The sequence below is a fragment of the Pseudochaenichthys georgianus genome, chromosome 13 (genome assembly GCF_902827115.2).
Source record: "Pseudochaenichthys georgianus chromosome 13, fPseGeo1.2, whole genome shotgun sequence".
NCBI lineage: Eukaryota > Metazoa > Chordata > Actinopteri > Perciformes > Channichthyidae > Pseudochaenichthys > Pseudochaenichthys georgianus.
The window spans coordinates 26,608,493-26,635,156 of NC_047515.1; the positions used below are offsets into that span (position 1 = coordinate 26,608,493).

The 26,664-nt window shown below is 41.3% G+C and overlaps 1 protein-coding gene across 1 annotated transcript; it reads left to right on the plus strand.

Annotated features, from left to right (window-relative positions):
* The first annotated feature begins 7,840 nt into the window (after window positions 1-7,840).
* ankk1 (ankyrin repeat and kinase domain containing 1) lies at window positions 7,841-21,577 on the plus strand. Its single transcript, XM_034097897.1, has 9 exons — window positions 7,841-8,025; window positions 15,609-15,891; window positions 16,008-16,159; window positions 16,467-16,516; window positions 17,234-17,389; window positions 18,434-18,558; window positions 19,545-19,578; window positions 20,018-20,249; window positions 20,545-21,577. Exons 1-9 carry the CDS (start codon window positions 7,841-7,843, stop codon window positions 21,575-21,577), a joined length of 2,250 nt encoding a protein of 749 aa, XP_033953788.1.
* Window positions 21,578-26,664: the final 5,087 nt, after the last annotated feature.

Below are 26,664 nucleotides of genomic sequence, written 5' to 3' on the forward strand. Positions count from 1 at the left end.
TGTGGCGTTAAATTACTCCGTTCTCCGCTTGTAATTATGCCGTTACAAGCTTCAAAGTTATATTTATCATCTGAATTTGCCGAAACAAGTTTAATATTCTGAAAGCCAAGACTCTGTTTAATTTAAATCAGATGAAAACAAACTGTAAAGGATCCTGCCGTGTTATCTATGATTACTTTACTCTTACGTTCATAATGTCAGCCGGAGGGAGGGGGGCGGCGCTGCTGGAAGAGCAGAGTGCGAGTGAGAGGTGCCTGTCTTCGTCCCTTCACAAGCTTCAAAAATGTACTTATCGTGTGATTTTGGAAATAAAAGTTTCATATTCTGAAAGCCAAGACTTGGTTTGTTTAAAATCAAACAAAACACCCGAACCCTGAAAAAATAGTTTTTTACGTAAATCCACGTTTATTCTGAAATGAGCCGTTGCGACTTCCGACTGATTTCGATAGAGCGGGTCACAAATGAGCTTCACTCTTCTGAGTGCATTGTCTGAGTTCCACAGACAATCGCTCACACAGGTATTTTAGGTAAAAATCACACAGATTTATTCCCCGTACAGTTTGTCCAGCTTGATAATGTGATGTTTATTTCAACAGACAAACAAGACCCCGATTCGACACCCATAAAGAATGTGACCATTCCATGGGGCATCTTAGCGAGCCCTTTATCACATGTTAGCTTTTCAAATTAAGTTTACAGACAAAGGGAAACGAGAGCCGGTCCCGTCACAATTTCGGTGAGGTTTGCGTTCTCTTTCCCCTCGATTGAACATATAGCAGACCGCTGGCACTTAGCTTTTAGCCTTAGTCTGCTATTTAACCCCAGTTTTAAACGGCGACCCGATCTAAAATATCGAGTTTCCAGGTTTTGTCGTGCAGGAATATAACCTCGCAACCCACAAACTGCACCGTTTCCACGCCACTCAGGAATAAGTATACCTGAGGTCCACGCCAAACTGCTCTATTTTACGTTACGCCGGACTTTCTGTCTACCTTGCGATCAACGTTCACGTGTTGTATATAACTTTCCTAACATAGTAAAATATGCATTGTATATTCCATTTAAACTTCAAAAACACTGTGAAACGCCTACAGACAATCCTAAAGTTTTACCTTATTTGTAGTTGCAGGGCCCTGCTGATTGTCTGAGATGTCTAAAAGTGTTTGTTCCCGACCCATTCCGGGTCAGGCCCATGTCTCAGTCCCATCTTTAGCCTGCTCCCTTTCAAGCGCTTTGGCCTCAGTGCAGATAGCAGGAAAAGTCATTCCGGGCGTGCAACGAAGAATTTGTTTCAATTTCGGCTTTCTTGTGGTCCCCTGATGAACTGTGTCCTTAGAAGCTCATCTTCAATGTCCTCAGCTGGTGGTTCCCTCACTTGCCACTTGTGATAGAGCTCACGAAAGCGTAGAATGAAAGTTCCTATTCCCTCCTCTGCGCCCTGCCTGCATTCATAGAACTGAGCCCTCAGTGTTGCCAGTGACTGACTTCCCGCATACAATGAAGTCAGACAATCTAATATTTTTTTTCCAGTGTCCCGCTCACTAAGGGGTAATAGTAACATTTCCTGTTTAGCTTCACCACCCAGAGCACTTAAGATAAAGTCAACTATTTGTTCGTTCAAAAGACCCTGAGCCCGTACAAACATTTCAATTTTTGCCCGCCATTCCCCCACCTTCTCTCCGGTTTTCCCTTCAAACATAGGAAGCCATGGCCCCCCCATGTACCAAGGTAACATAATGTGATTTACAACTGCTGGATTAACAGCGCCAGCGACTCCCTCGTTACCCTCAACCGACATGCTGACCGTGTGTGTAAGAGAGATCCTGCCGACAACGCCAAAATGTAAGGTGTCGCGAGTGAGCCCTCTATAGGCGCATTCACACTGCGGTACTTTTCCCACAAAGGTTCATGCGAACTTAGTTCATGAGAACTCTTTTATCGCGTTCACACCAAAAAGAGCCGGTACGAAAATTAGTTCATGCGAACCTTTTTACCCCCTCGAAAGTCCTTGCTAGAGAGCAGGGACTTTCGAGCGGCTCTTTTGTGAGAAAAGAGCTATATTTCTGATTGGCTGGGCGGATTGCAAACCACGCCCCGTAAAACTCCCAAAAAGTTTTGTGAAGCCGCCATTTTATTATCCTCGAATTAGCATTATTAGCATTAGCATTAGCCCAGCGCAGAAACGCAGACAGACTAACTTATGGCAACACAAAATAAAACATGGGAGCGGTGGAGATGAGGAGGTGTCGGCGTTCTGGCGATTTACTTGGAAGGCTTCAGTAGAAGCTGCTGGGACTCCCAGCAGCTTGTACTGAAGCCAGTCCCCAACTCCGGGGACTTCCGGCCGGGGACTTTGGGCGGCAGTATACGCCGTGAAGTGGTTTGCGGCCTGCCAGTAAGCCCAAAGCAGAAAAAGAAGAAGTGACGTCAGCGGCTTCATTTGCCTAATCCACCCACAGGGACTTTTTCCGGTGTGAACGCGATCTGTACCTAGTTCATGCGAACTAAAGAGTTTGCATGAACTAAGTTCGCATGAACCTTTGTGGTAAAAGTACCACAGTGTGAATGCGCCTATTGTAATGGCCCACTTGCTGGCACCCAGTTCTTTTAATCCCCCAATTAACCCACACACACGAGGAGCAGGCAGATATCCGGTAACATAATAATCTTTATTATAAATTAAGTTAATAGTAAGGGACCATATCAGCCAAGCTTCTCACATGGAAATGTATCACAAGGCCAAGTAATGCAGTGCCTATAGACCACCCCGTCATTCAGGCTGTTACTGATCTACCCCACTCCCTGCTGGCCGGAGGGACTATCAATGGTACAACTAACAGTAAAATATCACAAAGCATGCAAATAACGCAAACACATGGCACTTCTATTAGGGAATCACTACACACATGACACTTCTATCAGGGAGTCACTACACACATGACACGTCTATTTAAAGAAAGCACTACACACATCACACAATGAACATCTCTCCCACTCACTGGCCGCGAAGGAGTAAAATGGAACAGTCACTGGCACTGGTGGGCAAATGACTACGAGTGGCACTATTTGCACCCCATACACTCCCTGTTCATTTAACCAGTGACAGCCTGCCAAGACATGGTCCGAATAAAAATAGTTATGGGTCCGCTCTCGGTCAGGAACACCTCAGACCGAGAGGAGGTCAAAGTTATTTCTCTCACCTTAAGCGCAGCGTGTTTCAATACTGAGCAACCCCGGAATCTGGTCGGAAGACAGCAGTTGGAGACTTGGCGTGCGTCTCCCAATAGTTCGGAGCGTGTCCGACTCAGATGTGTACTGGCCCTGATAGGAACAAGCGCACGGATGTTGCAATGATCAGGAACTTGAGGGCGTTGCAATAACAAGAACTTGAGTGCGTTACAATAGACAGGAACTTGGGAGCGTTACAATTCTGCCTTCAACCGACCCGTCGATCAGCGGCTGGCAGCCGTACAGCAAATCGCAGCGCAGCAGAACTTCCACAGTGGACCTTCGCCTCACGGTCGCTTCCTCGTCGATCCGTCCAGAGCCTTGCTTCCCGTTCCCTCTTCACCTTTTAGCTTCACCTTTTCCGTTCTCCCGGCCCTCCCGGTAAATATCCCGGCTCCTCGCTTTAACCAACCACCGGCCAATCCACGTAGCTCTCTGGAAGGCTGGGCAGGCAGCAGCCAATCACGCTGCCCTCTTCCAGCTGATTCACACCAGCTGCGAGGGGGGGGGGGGGGAATGCTGATCTGTGCATTAATAGCAACAGCACAGACATAGGCCTATTATAAAGAGAACATCTGTTGCACACGGGGTGGTGCCACAGGTCTACATTTACATGAAACGTCCCGATGGATCATGTTCATGTCAACAGATTTCCCGAGCATGTATGGGCTACGCAAACTTCAATCAACTTGATAATAAATAATCCACGGACCACCAATGTAACGTTTGACTGTTGAATTAAATCAACTCACATGGGCTATAGCCTATTATGGCTGTAGCCTACATAGAGCCGAACACACGCGATAAGAGCAGCCAGCGGCACCAACCATGAACAATATTAATATTAACAACACAACCCTCTCACTGCCTGGAGAGACGCGACGCCACACACACTACACAACGGCTCGTCTTCTTGTGTCTCTTCAGCCCCCAAGTTAACGTTAGCTGTCAAGTTAGCACTAGCACTGACGTTAGCTCCCTCCTCTCTCGGTTCTGTTGTCGCAGCAGTCACAACTTACGATGTGCTACCACCAGCTACATTCGGTTGGTCTTCTTGATCAGGTTGTTTGGCCGTCTTTTTAAAGAAATTGCCCAAGGTAAGTTTTTTTTTCTTTTCGACATGTCAGCAGCCAGTGATGTACCTGAACGCGTTCATATTTTGGGCGAACGTGAACTGAACGTACTGTATTTCCGCTAGATGAACGTAATTGAGAACGCGTTCATTCTCAGCGCTGTATAACGGCGTTCAAAAGTGCGTTCATTCTCAGCACTGTATTATAACGGCGTTCAAAAGTGTGCCAGATTTCATATGCCTTTCAGCCGAAAACCCAGTTAAAACACACCGTAAACAGGCTTCAAAATAATGCGGAAAACCACCCAATTTGGCAACAGCAGGCTGCCTGTGACGCGTACGCGCCTGTCAACCCTGGCTGTCGCACTAAAATATAAATATACTAAATATATCAGACTCCTCACAACAAACAATGTGGAACCGCGGAACCAGCGAGCATTGAATGAATGAATTAGTATGGATGAAGCCGAGAGCAGCTGCAGCAGCACTCGCTCAGAGTGAGACTCTACGGCAGGGGTGGGGAACCTCCGGCCTCCGGGCCGTATACGACCCGCGAGACAATTTGGTACGGCCCTCGAGGTAATTTATAAACACACGCAAAAAATAAAAAAATGAAAGAAATCTAGACCGCAAAATAATTAAACAAGCAAGTGCCTGTTTTTCCTGGCCAAGATCAGGGTCCTTGAACACAACACGAGCCTAACGTGTCTCGACCGGTCTCGACTGACAGGGGTGCAGTTCTGACGGAGAGCACCAGAACGCCACTCAAGCACTTCAGAAATTGCAGAAAGTCCATACCTATACAGTCTATGGTCCATACACATGCCGCAGTTTCTGCGTGTCTGTGTCTTTAGTTGAAAGCCCAGTGGCGATCTGCTCATCTGTCATACAGTCAATAACTTTGTTGTTATCATTAGCATCTGGTTAGCTAGCTATGCTAACGAATATAAGAAGCTTTGTCTACAACCAGTGAGGTAAAGGCACATCTTTATATGATCATTATAGTTATAAAAAAAATAAGAGAATAAAGTAAACAGGTATAAAATACTATATGACAGTTATTAATAAAGAAGAATACAGTTTGAAAGGGGAGTGATTTGTCAAATATCCATAAATTAAAAGAAAATCTGCTTACAGTTGTGTTTGGGTGTTGAGAGATGTGTCCATAGATCTCCTAATGTTGCTCTCAAAGTGCACCAGATTGATGCTTTTAACTTCAACATTTAAAAAAAATCTTCCCAGGGGAGCATGCCCCCCGGATCCCCCTAGAGGAGGTTAGGTCCCCCCCCCCCCCACTTAAATCATGTTCACATGGATAGGAAACTAAATACATTTGCACACATCTTGTGTCCATATCTTTCTGTTTTGGTGGTCACGCCACACCGTGCATGTGCATGCATACGGTGAGTCATGGTGAGATATCTGGATTAAGAGGTTGCTTTTTCTTTGCACAGAATGAAATGAATGGGCTGTGATTTTAGTTTTTTTAAGCAGAGGTCAATAACTTGTACGGCCCTCTGAGGATATTGTAAAAATTGAAATGGCCCATTAACATCGTACAGGAGACAAATAATAGCTCGCAGCAACGTATTGAAAAAATAACTATGAACTATAAATTAGTTCATTTTTGAAACCATGAACTTTAGTTCAACATTTTGAATTATGAACTATGAACTGAACTAGTTCATTTTAAAATGTGTGAACTGTGAACTGAACTAGTTCATGTAGAAAGTGAACTTTCCCAACACTGTCAGCAGCAGCAACAATGCCTGGTAAACATGCAGTGCCAACTAAACGAGCTTGTGAGTGAGTGGGTAGTGGGTGGAGCTGCGGGCAGCGTGCAAGCAGGCAACATTTTTTTCATGAATCATAAACTCTAAATATAATTTTATTTCACTTATTTTACACCTTTGAAAAAAAAACATGCCCAAATTTATTTGGTCATCATATCAGTATTTTAGAGAGCTCCCCCCAAATTTCACAAACCATGTTCCCAGGGGAGCTCATGTCACCACTAGGGGAGCTATAGCTCCCCCTGCTCCCCTCCAGTTCGCACCCTGCTCCGCCCACCTGACAGGCTAACCCTTTTATGAATGGAAACACACATTTGTCCCCACTTCTGCTTAAAATACATATACACACAATAAATATAATGCATCATCATTTGACATACAAAAATCCCATCCCTACTGGCGACACACACACACACTCTTTCTCTCCTTTTTTATTACAACCGACCTCACTCAAAAGTACATTATAGCTGATCCAGGAAACTGCCACAGGGCTCTACTCAGGTGGAGAATGTAGAGATCATATCATCTCAAGTCTATCTCACACACACACACACACACACACACACACACACACACACACACACACACACACACACACACACACACACACACACACACACACACACACACACACACACACACACACACACACACACACACACACACACACACACACACACACACACACACACACACACACACACACACACACACACACACACACACACACACACACACCATGTATACCTCACTTCAGGGGACATTACATTGAATTACATGTATTTCCTGGAGACTTATCCCAACCTTAACCATAACCAACACATGCCTAACCCTTACCCTTACCCTTACCCTTACCCTTACCCTTACCCTAACCCTAAACTTAACCAAGTCTTCACCCTAAAATGAATGATTCCCCTCATGGGGACCTCCAATTTGTCCCCATAAGGGAGGCGAGTCCCCACCCGTGACCGTGTAAACAGATGTAGGTCCCCACAAGTATAGTAATGCTAGGCCACACACGCACGCACGCACTCACACACGCACGCACGCACGCACGCACGCACACACACACACACACACACACACACACACACACACACACACACACACACACACACACACACACACACACACACACACACACACACACACACACACACACACACACACACACACACACACACACACACACACACTGGTGCTTCAGAGAACTACAGCCAGGATTGCAGACCAGTGAGCCGTTCAAGTAAAGCTGCTGGGGGTTAAGTGTCTTGTTAAAGTGCAGTTTAATAAAAGTAGGTGGTTCATTAGGCAGATAATTTACTGTACTGTACAGTATATACAAATCCAAATTATAATGGGTAATCATAATAATGGGGTCACCAACCCATAACTGATCCTTTGCTGGTCCAGAAGCAACACGTTTCTCAGAAATGAGTTTGTCATGTTTCTCTGACTCAGTGTAGAGTAGCCAAAAACCGGCTTTGCAGCATTGTAGTGCAAACAAGTTCCACGCCTCAGCTCCTCCCACGGATCAGCACTCCAGTCTAGAGTGTATGTGAATACTCATGCATTTTACACAGCCAGTTGACACTAATCTCAATGTGTATCCATGTTCTGCGACTTTCTCGTTCCATGCATGAGACTCAAGCTCCCGTGGTGCCACTGATCGATGTTGATCTGAAGGATAAATCCTGTTTATGTGTAGGATTAGACAGACAGTGTGACAGAGTAGATCTCTGTGCTCATGGATTGCCTTGACAGATCCCCCGGGCAGTTCAGGAACTTCAAGAAGGACGACTTTGAGGCTGACTGGATTAAAATGGCAGAATGTCGATTCGGTCAGCTGTACCAGGTCAAGCTGAAGCTAAAGGGGGAAAAATGTGCCTTGAAGAGCTTTGACACACCCTTATGTGCAACACATTTTTACAGGTGAGATTTACAGTTTTTCTCGATTGCTCACACACATTTTTTTTTTATTAAAAAAATGAAGTTCAGTTTCTCAGAACACTAAACACAATTCACAAAACCACACACCCAAAGTGCAAAACACCTAATTTCTCCTGCTAAGTGAAGAACTGCACTCACAACTACATAAACACTTACCAAATTCAAACTTTTGCACCAAATATAACACACTTCATTCATAATACTAGATTGTTTGACCACCCATCTACACACTGCTGAGCATAATCTAAAGCACTTTCATCTGTTATGGGCTATGCTCTGTACAGAGAGGTTTCTGCAGAGAAAGATTGCTTGAGTTTACAGAAATACAGTAAATGAAGAAATACAAATGAGTTGTTGAAAAAAAATTACATTTTATTCAAGGATAACATTGTGCAACATTTATTTTATTTTATGTATCCTTTATTTATCCAGGAATGTCCCATTGAGATACAAGATCTCTTCTTCCAGGGAGTCCTGACCAACACGGCACACAACAAGTTTCAACATAAAACAAGGGCATTAAACAAAAAAAACATACAATTCAAATATAAATACAGAAGGCCATTTGTGCAGTGGCAAGAAGCATAATCACATCAGCAATCGCATCAGGTAACAGTTACATGTTTCATGAAGGGCTAATCGTAGCATACCTTTTAAAGCATTTACAGTAGGAAGTGCCTCTCGACAAAGTTTTACTTGCAGCGTATTCCATAAAAAGGGAGCATAGTGGGAGAATGCAGCTTTACCAAGCTCTGACTGCATCAAAGGAACATTTAAAAGCATCCCATTTGCTGCTTGTCTGGTATTAAAAAAGCAAGTATAAAAGGACAGAAGTCTGGAGATATACAGTATAAGGGCAGCTTACCTAGCAATGACTTAAGGATAAAAATCAACATGTGTGATTGTCTTCTTTGGTACAGAGATGACCATCCTAAGGACTGATACAAAGTGCAGTGGTGGGTGCGAGAGCCTGCACCCGTTACAAAACGTATAGCAGTATGGTACGCAGAATCCAGCTTTTTAAGCAGGGAGGAAGAAGCATGCATATAGATCACATCGCCATAGTCTAATACAGACAGAAAGGAACTCTGCACAATTCTCTTCCTGGCTTCAGACGGGAAACATTTCTTTAAACGAAAGAAAAAGCCCAGTTTAGGTCTAAGTTTTCGCAGTAGGTTCCCAATATGAACATCAAAGGCCATCTTTTCATCAATCGATATGCCCAGATATTTGTAGGATGTTACTTTGTCAAGGCATGTCCCTTCCAGTGTCAGAATCGGAGGGACAGCTGTATTAGCTCGAGAGCGAGAGAAGGTCATGTACTTGGTCTTTTTTGCATTAAGGACCAGTCTTAGCCTTAGCAAGGAGTGTTGCAGTGTATTAAAAGCATCCTGTAGAAGCTCTATGGCCTGAGTTAAAGAGGAAGCCACTGTGTAAACAACTGTTTCATCGGCGTATAAATGAAACCGTGCTGGATTTATCCCATTTCCTAGTTCATTTATAAAGATGGAGAATAAGACAGGGGCCAAACTAGAACCTTGTGGAACACCTTTGTTTACAGTAAGAGCAGCTGAGGTATAATCTTCTACTGAGACACACTGAGTTCTTTCAGATAGATAGTTTTTAAACCAGCTCAAAGCCATTTTGCCAAGACCTATGCAGCCAAGCCTCTGCAGTAGCAATGCATGATCCACAGAATCAAAAGCTTTAGACAGATCAACAAACAATGCTGCACAGTGTTTTTTCTTGTCTAGTGCTTCAATTATGTCATTTGAGACTAGCATAGCCGCTGAAGTAGTACTATGGCCTGATCTAAAGCCTGACTGAGACTCGTTAAGAATATTATGGTCAGTTAGAAACTTTTTCAGTTGTTCGTTTGCAAGAGATTCAAATACTTTGGCCATTACAGACAGTCTGGAAATAGGGCGATAATTATTTAGGTCAGAGGGGTCTCCGCCCTTTAACAAGGGGAGAACCATGGCCGACTTCCATGAGCTAGGTAATTCACCAGCACAAAGACTGAGATTCAAAATAGAGGTTATGGGTTCTGCAATCAGACCTGCAGCAACTTTGAAGAAGAACGGTTCTATCTTGTCTGGGCCTGAAGATTTCTTTACATCTAGGCTCATTAAAGCTTTGTGAACCTGAGAGGTCAAGATGGGGGCAAAGGTGAACAGTTGATCAGGGTCAAGTGGCGGAGGGCCTGGCTCTCCTTCTGCAGCGATCATCCCTGAGTTGCTAGAATCAAAGATTGAGCCAGCAGAAATAAAATGATTATTAAAGCTGTCTGCAATATCCATTTTGCCCTTGATTTCACTCTGATTTACCCTTAAGAGATCAGGAAGGCTGTTTGGAGTGATAGAACCTGAGGAGGATTTAACAAGTTTCCAAAACTTTGCAGGGTTATTCAAATTGTCATGTATTGCATTAAGATAGTAGGCACATTTAGAGTCTTTAATCAGCTTAGTGCATTTGTTTCTTAATGTCCTATACAGATTCCAATCTAATGGAATATTCGATTTCTTTGCTTTAGCCCAGGCAGTGTCTCTCTGTCGAATGAGAGAGGATATAGAATCATTAAACCAGGGGTTGTCTTTACCGCTTATCCTAGATGTCCTAAAAGGAGCATGCTTGTCACATATAGCCAAGAAGGTGGATTTAAAATAATTCCATGCTAACTCAACATCGGTCATAAGTGAAACAATGTGTAAATCACTATTAAAAACATCATGTAGAAACGCCTGCTCATCGAAATGTTTGAAACGGTGAGGTGCGTTTGTAAGAATAACATCAATCAAAGTGGACTTCTCTAAATATTTTTGGTTTAACCGAGTTGGCGAGTTAACTAGTTGCACCAAACAGAGAGAGTCACAAGTGTCCTTGAAAGAGTTTTGTAAATCCGTTTGCCAGTCCCAGTTTAGGTCTCCGAGTAAAACCATCTCGGATTTAGTCCAGTTATGGAGAAGATTGGAGAGTATATTCGTGGCTTCGCTTGAGGCAGCGGGCGGGCGGTAGCATCCGACCACTATAATGTCTGAACCACTTGGGAGCAATAGTTTAATTACAGAGAGTTCAAAGCATTTTGGTTTTGTAAGGGATTCGATGCAGGTGCAGTCTAAATGGTTTTTAACATAAATCGCAACCCCGCCCCCTTTTCCCACACGGTCTGTTCTAAAGACATTGTAATCTTTTATATTTATCATATAATTTGTAATCGACTTTTTGAGCCATGTCTCAGAAAGGACAATGATATCAGAGTCAGTCGAATCGGCCCATATTCTGATGGCAACCCAGTTTCACGGCATTTCGTGTTCACCAATACGATTTTTAATCTATTGATTCGTGTTCACCAACACGATTTGCCCCTTTTTTTCGTGTTGCACAGCATGATTTTAAAAGCAATGTATTTCTACTGGTAATGTGTTTCGTGCCTGCAGGCTGCAGCGCGTCTTTTTCTCCGGTCGGGTCGTGGAAGACCGGAAGCTGTGTGGTTCATAAAAACATGTTCTTACTCAATATCAAGCCACAGTTATTGCTTTTATTTTAAATCGTATAATTTCGGACTTTTGTTGTCGTCTGTGAGGAAAATAAATGGGGCTCAGAGCCTCAGGATACTGAAATCTGTATTTTTTAAATCTTTTTTTCCTTCTAATTTGTTATTCTTTTCAAAATAACACACTGTTATTTACTCACCAATAACACACAATTATCCTTGCTTTTATTTATTGGTTTAATTCCATAATCTCGGGCTTTTTCGGCGTCCGTCCGGAACTGAATTTCAAAATAAATATAACCGGAAACAGACGTAGGCATTTCGAGCGATTACCCAAGATCCTCAGCTATGGTTTTAAGCTCGCTGATTGGATGTGTTAGCCGCAATGCATGCTGGGATTTGGTGTTTATATTATATGAAATCCGGAAAACATATTAAAAGTATAAAATAATACTTAATTCCGAGTGCTCTTGCTTTTCTCTTTGAAAGTCATCACATAACGGCATTGTAATACACGGTTCGGCTGCATTACATATTACAGATCTGCCGTAGTTCTTTATTTAGAGAGCCCTGATGAGAAGACCTTTGGAAAAACTGGAAGAAATGGCGCCGAAACTGAATACTTGACGTGGATCATAAATATATCAACAATTAAACAACATCTTCAATTTCTCTTCACACAATACGTCTCCTTGCAGTATCAACACTAATTCGGCTGACTTTTACATTTGATCTAATTCATAGATAGGTTATATTTACACCATAACGGTGCACAGCTGATAGAAAAGGACTGTAGTTTTTAAAGATATTACTGATTTTCTTTGAATGTAAGAATGTAAATACTGAGTCTGAAATAGTATAGCATTATGCTGTAAAATGATGTGAAAGCATGCATAAAACTATACATCTTCAGATGTTGTACATACACACTAATAATACAAAGTTATTATGGCTGTGTGCACCTTGTGTGCACCTCCTAGTGGTTAAAGCACGTTATTGAATTATTGATTTTATGTGTTATATTTGATAAAAAAAATATTAAGAGTACATACTTTCATAGAGGGAAAGTATAAATATAGAAATATAGAATATACAAAATCAAGAAGACACTATAAGTGATCTCTACAATAAAACAGTTTAGTGCAGGATGTACACAGATATTAATAGGAGGAGGTGCAAAACAGAAAAACGGATTAACCTTTATTTAAACATTAAATATTAAATATTAAGCCTGACAAAGTAATTAACGTCTAATATATTGCTTTCCTGCAATGTTAACTATGTTGAAGCACTTATTTTAACTGATATTATACACATTAATTATACTCTTATGTATGTAGATAGAATAAGAAATGTGCAGAATATGACAGTTTAATGGTGGAGGTACACACATATTGATGGATGTCTTGTAATGCACTGTTGAGGAACCTGTGACCCAAGTTTTTCATTCATTGCATAACTACACCGTAGTTGTGTATGATATGTCAATAAACCTTTGAAAATGTTGAAAGGGATGTGCAAAATAGCCATAATATACAGTCTTTAAATAACTATTAGTAGAGAATAACGAGTAATGAATATACTTTATTACTTGTTTCCATTCATGTCAATTGCAGATACATGTTTAGTCTTCTCAAGCACCAACTATCAAATATCTCTCCTGATTGTTGGCACTTGACAATCACCTTACCTGAATTTTACTCAGGTGTAACTAAAGTCTGATTTAAGGGTTTTTTATATATTTCACATAATTAATCAGAATCTGCCAAGTAACTCAAATAAATGCAGTGGAGTAAAAATACCAGGTTAACCTCTGAATTGTAGTGGAGTAGAATTACAAAGTAGCAATGAGCTGTCATGTGGGTATATATTAATGCTGCGCATTATGGACACAAGTGATTTTCACCCATTTATTAATTATATGTTTTACATTTGATAACACCAATGTGTTTAATACTGGCAACTTCTAATTGTGGGAAAAACGAAAATGTTCAGTAGAGACATCCCATAGAACATTTTGCGAAACACAATAGCCAGCATGTGTAGTTCTGGGGGGGTGTTCGATTCCAGTTTTGGATAATCTGGCGTGGTTTCGTTCCATTTCACACAGCTGTTTGACGCTCTGCGTAACTTTACGGGAACTGTAGTCCTAAACGATAGCTGGGGATTATGGGTAGTGTAGTGTCTTCGGCCATCCTAAACTCAGAAATGTTGACAATCGCAATGATGCTCGAAATGTCCCTTATAGGCCTACGTCTGTTTCGGGTGATTTTTATTTTGAAATTCAGTTCCTGACGGACACCAAAAAAGCCCGAGATTATGGAATTAAACCAATAAATAAAAGCAAGGATAATTGTGTGTTATTGGTGAGTAAATAACAGTGTGTTATTTTGAAAAGAATAACAAATTAGAAGGAAAGAAATATTTAAAAATACAGATTTCAGTATCCTGAGGCTCTGAGCCCCATTTATTTTCCTCACAGACGGCAACAAAAGTCCGAAATTATACGATTTAAAATAAAAGCAATAATTGTGGCTTGATATTGAGTAAGAACATGTTTTTATGAACCATGCAGCTTCCGGTCTTCCACGACCCGACCGGAGAAAAAGACGTGCTGCAGCCTGCAGGCACGAAACACGTTACCAGTAGAAATACATTGCTTTTAAAATCGTGCTGTACAACACGAAAAAAAGTGGCAAATCGTGATGGTGAACACGAATCAATAGATTAAAAATCGTGTTGGTGAACATAAAATGCCGTGAGACTGGGTTGATATATCATGAGAGTATTCTTCTTTGTCCACGTCCTCTCCCTCCAGCTCTACCTCTACCTCTCATTCTTCCTCCTCCTCTCACCCCACCTCTTCCTCCTCCTCTCACTCTCAGCCCAGCTCTTCCTCTTCCTCTTGCTCTTGCTTCCATGTTGGCTTCCATTGTTGCTGTAAGAAAGTACTCACCTGTGGTCTTTTTATAGTGCTAACATCCTGATTGATGAGCCAACAATTATGCTATCAGGTGTTTGGTCAGGTGGAATGTGTGTTTCTTGATCATTGTTCCATGTGTGAGGCATTTTGAATATCAGTGTTTTACTGACTGACTTTATGTCAGATTCCTGTGTCTTATGTGGAGAAACGTGTGCAGTGGTTTGCAAAAAGTGCCATGTTGATTTGCAAATTGTGTGAAAAGCTGAAAACGTGTCGGCTCAAAACGAGATTTGAGCCGATGTTTTGCTCTTTGAGTGTCAGTTAAAAATAATTGTGCTTTATGCATAATTTTAGTATGTTAGCAATCGAGAAAAACTGTAAAATGTGATTTTTTTTGTCAACAACTCATTTGTATTTCTTCATTTACTGTATTTCTGTAAACTCAAGCAATCTTTCTCTGCAGAAACCTCTATGTACAGAGCATAGCCCATAGAAGATGAAAGTGCTTTAGATTATGCTCAGCAGTGTGTAGCTGGGTGGTCAAACCATCTAGTATTATGAATGAAGTGTGTTATATTTGGTGCAAAAGTTTGCATTTGGAAAGTGTTTATGTAGTTTTGAGTGCAGTTATGAAGCTTAGCGCAAGTTCAATAAGGAAGACCTAACACGAGTCACTTACACGTCACTCTATGGCTCCCTTCCCCCCTCATTAAATATGAGGGCTTCACCCCTCAGCAGCCAATAGCTGCACATGCAATGTGGTTTGCAAAAAGTGCCATGTTGTTTTGCAAATTGTGTGAAAAGCTGAACACGTGTTTAGAGTTTTGGAGATTTGAGCCGATGTTTAGCTCTTTGTGTGTCAGTTAAAATAATTGTGCTTTGTGTATGATTTTAGTGTGTTAGCAATCGAGAAACTGTAAATCATTAAAAACGCTTACGTATCACCAGGTACAAGAAACGGTCTGCATTTACAGCAACTTCTTAGCATATTTGATTAGTTGGTTGCTTTGAATTGAAATAGACATTACAAAGTTCTTGAGGTATAATAAATGTTTGCACCTCTACAAAGTCTGACAAAGAAAATAATGTTTCCTCTAGCTCAAAGGCCTATTTATTGTCTAAAGCGACCTTCACATTTTTACATTACAGGAGAATAATAGAGGAGGCGCCCAACCTGGCAAAAGTGAAATCCAGGTATATTGTCTCCATCTATGGACTGTGCAGTGAGGCGACTGCTGTGGTGATGGAGCACATGAGTAATGGATCGCTGAACAATCTCCTAGCCAGTCACACTTTGATGTGGCCAAAGAAGTTTCAGATGATTCACGAGGTCTCGATGGGAATGAATTTCCTTCACAGCTTGAACCCTCCGCTACTCCATCTAAACCTCAAGACATCCAACATCCTACTAGATGATCATCTCCATGTCAAGGTAAATTACGCTCAGTGACAACACATCTATGAGACTGTTTTTAGTCATTTTTGAAATTTCTGATTTATGCAGATCAATGAATGCAAATTCTCAAAATTCTAATTCTTTTTACCAAGATATCCGATTTTGGTTTAATCCACTGGAAAGAAGACATGAGCAAGAAGTTGTTTATGGAGCAGCTGACAGTCAGAGGGAACATAAGTTACATTCCTCCAGAGACCTTCACTCAGTGCCCCGATCCTCCAGGAACTTCCTTTGATGTTTACAGGTGACTTACTAAGGGAATATCTGACATTGTACAATCAGAGTCACTGCTTTTCCCCCTAACTCTGTGTAACCTTGTTCTTTTATTGTATTCATTTCAATATACCCAAGTCACTGGTACTTACTCTGCACATTGGATTCATTCACTCTTTATTAGACTTTTAGGTTTCATTGGGTTTATTTGACTTTAAAAAGCATTTCATATAGCTATTTTTATATAAAATAGGCATTGACAGAAAGTTCACCGAATGCAGGATGTGCAAACATGTGAAAGTGAGTGCTGAAGTGCCTCTTTCTGCTTTGATCTACAGCTTCGGAATAGTGATGTGGGAGATTCTGACGCAGCAGAAACCATATGCAGGTAGGGATGAGTTCATTTGAAATGTATCCTATCTTCGAATCAAATATGTACATTTCTAGGTGTTACTTCAGTGTCATGTTATGCTCAATACAATCAATTAGGCAGCATGAAGGTGAAAGCTATTTTCAGGTTTTTTGGTCTTTTGAGAATGTTAACATGTTTAATTAATTAATTCATTATCTTTCCCCCGTACGTATACTTTCCCATTGATGTAAAGTCAACATTTTAAAATGTCCTGTTAATCAAGAATCAGAGTTTAGTTAACAATGACTGGAATCTATATCTTAAATGTACTTTTCTTTATTTGAATGTAATGTGAGTGTTAATTATCTAAACCTCAGCAATCCTTTTGTACTTAAACAAAACAGTTAGTCCTTTCAAATAAATAGTTTGACATTTTACGAAATGGCTTATTGGCTTTCTTGCCAAGAGTTATATGAAATCAATTCCACTCTCACGTCCTTCTAATAAACATTAAGCAGTGGATAGGGAAGTATTAGCTTATTTATGCATACAGAATGGAATCAGGAGGAATAAGCTAACCTGGCTCTGTCTAAAGATAACAACAAATATCTAACAGCACCACTAAGTGTACTCATTTAACAGATAATTTGGGTTATTAAAAACCCCAATTTAAATCTCATCCTTTAACATAACAGAAGGTAAAGAGTGTCAAATCAATGCCTCATACTGTCCTATGGTTGTGTTGATCTACAGGGTGCAGTGTGACCACAGTGCTCTTACATGTGTCTCAGGGTAAGAGACCCAGTGTGGAGTTGATGCCCGAATTAAAGCCCCCTGAGTGTGATCAGATGATCGGCATCATGAGGCATTGCTGGGACCAGGATCTCAGGAAGAGGCCCCAGTTCTCAGGTGCAGAAGCTTAAAAGCTAGAAATGAGATAAAAATAATAATAGATATATAATTCTGTATTGGTTTCCAGTCAACTTTGGATTTACAGCTCGAGATGGAACTGCAGCTGTTAATGCTTCACTTCCCTTCAGCTGTGAAAGCTACGCAACTGCTTTTACATAAAACGCTGATTTCCCTAATGCGTTGATGAAAAAGACACGTCTTCTTATGGAAGATGAGATTGAACAAATGCGGTAACAGAGAGGGATCCTGGAAGCCCCATTAAGACTAGTTCATCGCCAGTGTGCCATCCATACAGTACTGTATGTTACAAAATACATCTTGGAAAGGATCACAGCACACACCATATCTTGGGTGCATCCATAGAAAGATGATGTGTAATTTGTCAAATTCTGATGATGTGTGTCATTGCTTTTGGCATTTTAATGGTGCGTAAAAGCCATATTTAAGTGTAACATTATGCAAATTAGCTTTCTCTTAATTCGATTAACAACATAAAAGATGAAAACGCTATCAAACGCACTGCATGCACCCTCTCACAAGCAAAATGTTGGAAAGGTTCCAAATGATTAAAAACAGTCATTTATACATCATGTTGAGACATGAGTGTTTTAATCTGACGCGATCAAAAGCATCTGGCACTTGTCCGTTTTTGTATCCACATTCTCTGAAAAAAAAGGTACCAAACAAATCAACCATGTCGTGACTTTTGGCATTGCATCTAATTATCAAGTCAACAATAGGTAATCAAATTGCTCATAGAGAACACATTCTCCTGCGTGTAATGCGTGATTGAAATGCATACATGGAAGTGGGTCACCTGTGATAGACAAGCACTTATGACTTGAGGAGTTGTGTTTATGAATACAAATAAGTGTCATGAATATTCATAAACAGACGCTATAGAATATAATGTGATTCATGCATGACTGTTCATTCTCAGTGGTGGATCCCCTTGAGTTTTAGAGTTGCATTTAGAAACACATTTTTTTAGACTGGACAATTTAATCACTGTATTTTCCTTGTCTCGTGCTTTGATTGCAGACACTGTGAGGGAGACAGAGGCCCTGAGTGACATCCTGAAGATCCCAGGACTAATCCAAAGCCACCAAAACGATGACAAGAGCCAGAAGTCAGATTATCCTTGGCTCTTTTCCCCGATACACAAAGTAAGTCCGACTTGATACTCTGCTTAAATTCAACTGTAGTGTCTACTGTATATAATCCATCTTTGGCATAATAAGCAGGTTTATCTTATCATAAGGAAAAGTAGAGAAAAAGATAACGAAGTTTACACAACATTGTGGATTTTATCAGCATGGTAAGGATGTTTTTGGTCACTGTGATGCTCTAAATATTTTTATTTTGTTATCACTTTAAGGCACTTGAAACAAGATAATTAATTACGCATTAATGACACACACATATTTGAACTTGAAATGTCAAACTAGTCTGCAACTGTTGCTTTTTAATACACATTCAGGAGTACAGTGCATTAGCATTAATTTGAAAGGCACTATTTTTGTTCTCTATCAACTCCTGAGAAAACCTTGTATCTGCTTAATATCTCCGTTTGATTATCCTCTAGTTTTAATTGTATCTGTTCTTGTAATTTGAAGGTTTTCATCCCATTTTCTGGCTGTTTTTTCAATACCATTGTAATTGTGCAAAATGGACCAAACTGCTCCTACCTTCATGTTGAAAAAGTAAAACTGTTGCAGCTTTAAACACGTTGTTAACTTTATAGATAACGAAGAAGAAATAGGAACATATTTTTCTTTATTAGGCAAAAAAACGACTTGGTTTAGTAAAGCGTCACGGTATGCGTTGAATAAGGATGGTTTTTATGTTAGGGTTATGAAATGATAGAAGAATGTAGGCGATCATCTATATCAGAAGGCTTTGTGTACCATGAATGGCATGTTTATCGGCTCGTGTGGTTATAAAGAAAGATACACATAAATACTAAACATTTTGTACAGAAGGTGTATATAATACATTTAGTTATTTATATTGTAGCTGTTGATACATTATTAGCCTTGAACACCTCTGCCAAAATAGATAAATGTACAGTTTGTGCTCATCAACCTCTTATAATGGATGATGTCATGGTAAATAACCTGTCCTGCTTATGTTCTTTCTTTTCCTATTTAAGATTGCTTTGCCTATGATGCCTGACCTTCCCACAGGTAAACACATAGTTAGTTAGTGAGTAGGGTGACAACTCATGTTCAATGCAGTACAAAGCCTGGAGGGCTGACATTTAAAAAGTACTATTTACAGTGCTGTACAATTTCATTCTAACATGTAATACTACGAGTCAACTGTTAATAGAAAGGAGAATACAACAAATATGTATGTAACCTTGATAATTTTCCTATGAAATGTTGACTATATTATTGAATAGATAACCATAACAATAATTTCTATCGATCTGTTCATTGCCACTCTCCATTACCTATTAATCTATAGGCACATGATAGATACTAATGTACACGGTATTGACTGAACTCCATAGATTCCACATCACTTCATTGACATGTACACAAGCACACTGCTGTGTACACAATATAAAGTACATATTTTTCCTCTGACACACATATATTGCTCTTTGCTTTTATTTCACAGATCATAAGAGCAGCATTCTCTCTTTTCTGTGCAAAAAGGACTTTGGTAGTTTTAAGCAGTCTGTGAAAAGAGAGCATGTGAAGACACAGTTTTCAGGTGAAAAGAGCCTCCTCCACTACACCGTAGCCAGCGGAGATGCAGAGAGTGTCGAGCATGTCCTGAGTCTGGGGGCTGAAGTCAACTGTACGACTGCCAGAGGTTACACTCCTCTCATTGTTGCTGTTCTGCACAGGTCTGTATGAAATATACTTTTAAAAAAATACAGTTTATAAGCAACTCAATGAAAAGTAATGTGTGCTAGCAACTGGGTATTCTGAACAGGTTGGCAGTTCTAAGGATAACCTAAAACAACTCTATTAAAGTTAAAGGAATAGGTTAACATTTTGGGAATATCACACACAAAAAACACTCATATTTGCTTTTTCACAGAGAGAAATTAGATGTTTAGAATAAATACTGGAGTCTCTGCTCACAGGGGTGACAAGCGTCAGAAAAATGAAACTCTTTAAATGCAACTTTTTCTACAGGCTTCATGACGTCATCTCTTTGTTGCTGGACCATGGTGCATCTGCCAGCCAAGGGGCCGAGGATGATTGGACAGCACTCCATTTCGCTGCTCAGAATGGCGATGACAGGACTGTCCGTCTTCTGTTGGACAAAGGAGCTGTGGCGGATGCCCGGGAAAAAGCTGGTTGGATGCCCCTCCACCTGGCCTCCCAGAATGGCCATGAGACAGTGGTGCGCCTCCTGCTTTCACGGCTGCCAGAGAAGGCAGTCAGAGAACGGGAGGCACAAGGGAGGACTCCGCTCCACCTAGCCTCCGCCTATGGGCATCTTAATATTGCCAAGCTTCTCCTCTCTAAGGGAGCAGATCTCAACGCTACGGACTGCTCTCTCTCCACCGCTCTTCACTTATCAGCTGAGGAAGGCCACAACAGACTAGTGAGACAGTTGATGAAGAGTGGGGTGAATATAGACAGTGCAGACAGCAGAGGATACACTCCACTTCACCTGGCTGCTCTGAAGGGTCACACAGGCATTTGCAGGCAGCTGTTGTCAAATGGGACATGCCCAAACTCCAGGTCCCTCCAAGGCTGGACTCCCCTGCACCTGGCTACCCTTAGGGGACACGAAGCCACAGTGGTGCAGCTGGAGAGTCAGGGTGGTTGTGTGAACGCTAGAGGGGAGAACGGCTGGACCCCACTCCACCTTGCATGCTATCAGGGTGGGCCGGAAGTGGTGGCAAAGCTCCTGGAAGCCAAAGCCGACCCAAACGTGTCCGAGGAGAGTAAAGGATGGACACCACTACACGTAGCTTGTACCAATGCCAGTTTACAAAGTGTCCTCCACTTGATATCACATCATGCAGATGTCAATGCGTTAAACTCAGGAAAGGCAACACCTTTACACCTCGCTGCACAGCATGACTGTAAACCTATTGTAAATGCTCTGCTGCTTAATTCAGCCGACAGGACTCTTCTGGACTCTTCTGGATCCACAGCTCTGAATGTGGCTCAGAGGTGTGAAAAATTGGAAATAGTACAACTACTGATGAAGTAGTTCCGGTGAAAGCATTATGAATGGTATTGGAATAAAACAATAATGGCACATGTGGAGTATTGTCTTCCTTTTTGGCTTTAAGTAGATTAACATTGTTGTTTTATCATTTTTAGAATAGATACACAAAGACTAATAATAGATGTGCTTCAAGTATTGTATAATAAAAAAACAAAAAATAATCCACCTTTTGCTCTACAAACAAATTGCATTTTATTACAACTGCATATCACGCAAGTTCTCAAAATATTCTGATGCCCAATTCATTTTGTATATACAAATGAATAACACATCAAATGTAGGAACACTTAAGTGGAACATGGGGTCATCATTAGGTGAAGTGCACCCAGTAAAGGCAACACATTGATTATTCCTCTCTGAAACACCTTGCCTGCTTATGCTTCCCTGTGGATGCAATTAAAGCTGCTGCTACATATGGATGAAATGAGAATATAAAAGAGCCGAGTTTGTAATGACTTATTGAGGTAATCATTTAATTAAACCTGACTCAATGTGTCTAATAACAACACTACTAAATGGGGCGAAGCCTGCGAGCTAGTTCAGGCAGTCAACTCGAGCACTTATGCTGCATTCATACATAACGCCCCCTTGCCACTCTGCAACCAACCAAACAGAGTCTCCTTAATATGCCGCTCTATTTAACCTGCCAGATCTCTCTCCATGCATTGATTGCTGCTGCTATTGCTGCAGCTACCTCTACGTCGCTGCTGCTTGCTGCCCCACCACCACCCCAGCTTCCACCTGTAGGCTCGGGGGTTAGTTATTTGATCATCACTCATCGTGCTATATATATCTATGGAGTGATGATGCCCGAGCCTAGTCGCCAAACTCAACTATATGCTGCTTCTAATAAACATGTTAAAGGAACACGTGAGTTGTCTGACTGAACTAGTAGATCACCGTTACTGAGACATGCAACATACTGTAACTATACATCATTAAACTCTTACTCTGCCATCAGTATAATACATGTATGCTGAAGGCAAGGTAACTTGGGTTATGAGACATTCCATGCAGGCTGAACGAAAGCTCTGCCCAGTGTATGCCCCTCTCATTTACCACAGTGACACCTTATTAAATTGAAATGAAATGCATGGATTAAGGAGCAGTATTGACCTGTGCCTTCACAGGGTTTTCACTGAGACCACAAGAGACTGACTCAGATGAAAGGGTGGTGGGTGAGCTGAAATCGAATTACAGTAAATAAACAAGTACTTATTTTACTTTTGCTTTCTAAGTGATTGTCTGCTCTTTTTCTTTTAAAGGATTACATTGTTGAAAAACGTATACTTTTTTTTCTTTTTCTTTTTTCCCATCCTGAATAATGCTAGCTTGTTGGTTCGTCTCCCAGTGTAAGCCATTTTTTTTTATCTTTGTATGGCAACACTAAACCATCTATCGGTCCACTTCTAGTCCAAAGATTAGATGAATTGGACAAGGCGTACTGTGCATGTTTGAGGGTTTAAGGCTCACTAAAATGTCTGTTGCCTATTGCTGCCCAGCAGACCAGTACACAGTGAAAAACAAATCACTGCACAATATTGTACAAATACAGACCAATTTATAACCTGGAAAAAAACCGAACTAACTGAGACTAAACTGGAAATGGCTACTTCGTAATATACATGCTATTTATTGAATGGACTAAAAACACAAAGTCAAAGATTTTTCTTTGTTGGTTTCCTGTTTCTCAGCTTGTTGGAGCTATTTTTTGTCAGAGGGCCCTTCTAGTTCTCTATAGCTTCTTTTTCTGGCCACAATAATTTCCTACTCGCGTTCAATTTATTTCTGAATCATATTAGGACAGCTATCTGGAGGCTTCTCTCATTCGTGCAGAGTTAGATAAGCAAAATCGTGATTTACAATGTCACGTGCCTTATATCAGAGCCTGACGAGGTAAAGTAACTGCTGACCCTGCTCTCGCTGTATTTTATCCACTAGAGTTTGAAAAGCAGCTATCACATTACGAGAGCAGACTCCCAGGAGAGGGACGTGGATTTCAGATTGGGTACCATGATTTATAGTCTAAAGTGACCTTTTTACTGCATCAACTCCCATTTGGAATTTATGAGGCCTTTCGTATCTCACAAATTGGAAGCAAAGCACATTTGTGTGATTGTTATCAACAGTAAACCGTCTGGTGACAGTTTAACAGATGGGAATGACACACATCTGCGGAATCCACGGAGCTGTGTCATTGTCTAACCTGACTAACAGCATTTTTGTCCTTTTATCATTTAAACGAAACAAACATTTGTGTTCAACTACACTATTGTTCTACTGAAAGTTCCTGAAAAATGTAACTCACTTTTCCAACCACATCTAATCAGGCCCTAACTAAATCAATGGTGCTGCCCCAACCTTTTCACACATACGGTGACACATCGGATGCCTTCTATCAGCCAGTAATTGTGTTTGCAGGCACTAAACTAATTACATTTTCTAATAGGGGGACAAACAGGAAGAAGATAATGTAATGTAAGTTGCTAGTTCCAAAGACACCAGGTATATGAAACCTATAAATTCACACAGAATTACAACAACACCTTGTGTTTTTTTTCCCACCTTATCCTTTGTTATGTGCTCTTGCTTATTGCTAGTGCAACGCAATCATACCAACTTGTATAATTGTTTTGAATGGCACAGTAATTGATTTAACTGACAGGTTCATAATGAGTATAAATGCAGCTCACCATAGCTTATTTTTACCCACACATATTAAAGATGTTCTGCTGCATTAAAAAGCTTAACGACCTTGTTGTAAAGCTCATCTCTAGCAATGGAAATACATAATAGGGTTCTCAACAACTTACACAATCAATTTAATTGGATATCGGCATGCTACAGATGAAATGTTAGATCTTCTTTTCTGACTTAAATCACTGTACAATGTTCCGCCTGTCTAAGAGTTTAAGAGACCAGTGTTATGTTTGCATAAAGACTTTAAAATGTTATTATGTTGCAGTGGTAAAAGGGTTGCCTGACACACACAGCTTTTATCTTAATCGTAGGATGTAATCTGGCTTCTTATCAGTATATTTAGCTTCTCTGAGGAGAGCCATTACATGCTTTCTCCAGAGCCCCTCTTAACTGGCAGGGTTAATCTAGCCATTGAGTGGTATCCTGCGGTGTTAAGCAGCTACAATCATGACTGATGCAGCTGTGTCTTTTAATCCAGGTGTGCCACCTCATCAGGGCCAGGACTCTGCAGCCTCCCCTTGTCCTTGCCATGGTAATTGATTGAGTGATCTATCGTCTCTCCTGAGGGAGGAGTTTTTTCTCACAGTGATGATATGGAAAACGTTTTTTGCCCTTGTCCTCTCTTAGCGACCTCTCACTCTGGAAGATGACAGTGGAAAAACACCCAGGTCGGTCTTTTACAATTCCCCAAGGTTGTTGCCTGCTGCAAGGGACAAGTGCTATTTCTCACCTGGGTGAAGTCCTATTCAGGATACTGGGTTGAAGCTTTTATTCTCTCATAAAGTAACCAGCTTACAAAAGATGTTCTTTAACTATTGACTGGATGATTTTAAATTATAATATATTCCTTTACTACAGAGTGCACTCTCAAAGCAATTGACCCTTTTTGCAATTGAAAGGCCTTGTTTTCTTCATTGCATTCTTATCATGCTTGGTGTCATTTTATTCCTGTAAAATTATTAATGAAGGATCTTCTCACTCCCATCTTCCTAAGTAAACCCAACACTTTGCACTTTTTGATAACCTTCACTTTGCATACTTCAGCAGCATCACACACTCTGGACTTTTTGTACCATCACTACTAAGACAGTTTGTTAGATAAATCTAGTAGGTGTTGTGACGACCCCTCCCCCCTTCTGCCTGGCTGTGCTCCCTGCCTTGCTGTCCTCTGGCAGGTACTGGGAGTTCTATTTCGTCCCTACTGACCGCCAGAGGCGGTGCTTTAGCACTGGATATGTCCATCGCGCGCATGCGCAGCTCGAGTACCAATAACAACAAAGTCACCTGTGACCCACGTGACACCGGCTATATCAGCCGGTATTGTCAGAGGATCTGTTCCTTTTCATCTTCTCGCTGCGCGAGGGTACCGTGGCTACGTTTTCGTAGCCTACAGCGTTCAGGTTTGAACGTTTGATCTGAGGGATTTCTCTGCAAACCGCCGCGTGAAGCTTCGCGACTGACAGTCGGAGCTACGGGTCGTTAGACGCGTCCTCCAGGAGCTGCGCCGGCTGTGCAGAGCCTCGACAGACAGGTTTGTGTCAGCTTGTTGCTGGTGATGCTGTGTTTCCACACCCGCTCCCAGCCAAGTTGTCCTGATTACCGTCTTATTGTTTGTGGCTTAGACTTTCTGGTGACGACAGTGTTCCCGCTTCCTCTCCCATAAAGTTGCCCTTATGCTCTTTTGAAAGTTCTGCTTGTGGCGTTGTGCCCGAGCTATCATTAGCATTTGAGTCCCAGCTTTGGCTGCGTCCCTCATTCGATTTAGTATGGAAAGCCAAGAGTGTCATACTTTAAACCCGTTTTTCGTTTAGATGCAGAAAGTAAGGTAAGTACTTTCTATTTTCTAGAAGCTATTATCTGGTCTTAACATTTGTGTTCTGACTTGGTCGCTTGATTGTTAGCAGCAGCCGCTTGGCTAACACCTTGCTGTTGAGCTTAACTATTAACTCAGGGCAGTGCTCCCGCTCCCTGTAGCATAGGGTTTGATTGCAGTAGCGCTAGTTCGTTGTATTACTGCTCCTAGTACTAGACTCCTAGCACTAGGATGATATGCAGAGAACATCTTCACGGCGGGTGCTGTGTGCTCGGCATGTGCGGTTACTACTGTAACCAGACACGGTTCTATGCGGGCTGTTCTATTTCTTAGAAGCTAATTATCTGGTCTTAACATTGTGTTCTGACTTGGTTGCTTGATTGTTAGCAGCAGCCGCTTGGCTAACACCTTGCATGTACGGTTAAGCTTCATTATTTAACTCAGCCGGTGAGGGCAGTGCTCTCGCTGCTGCTCCCGGTAAACGCATGGTATGGTTGCAGTAGCGCTATATCGTGGTATTTACTGCTCCTAGTACTAGGACGATATGCAGAGAACA

Bases quoted from the DNA above. Each gene is read 5' to 3' on its own strand.
- ankk1 (XM_034097897.1), top strand. From the start codon at position 7,841: ATGGATTGCCTTGACAGATCCCCCGGGCAGTTCAGGAACTTCAAGAAG. The intron at 17,390-18,433 runs GTGCAGAAGCTT...CTTTGATTGCAG, and splicing joins GAAGAGGCCCCAGTTCTCAG to ACACTGTGAGGGAGACAGAG. The intron at 18,559-19,544 runs GTAAGTCCGACT...TTCCTATTTAAG, and splicing joins TCTTTTCCCCGATACACAAA to ATTGCTTTGCCTATGATGCC.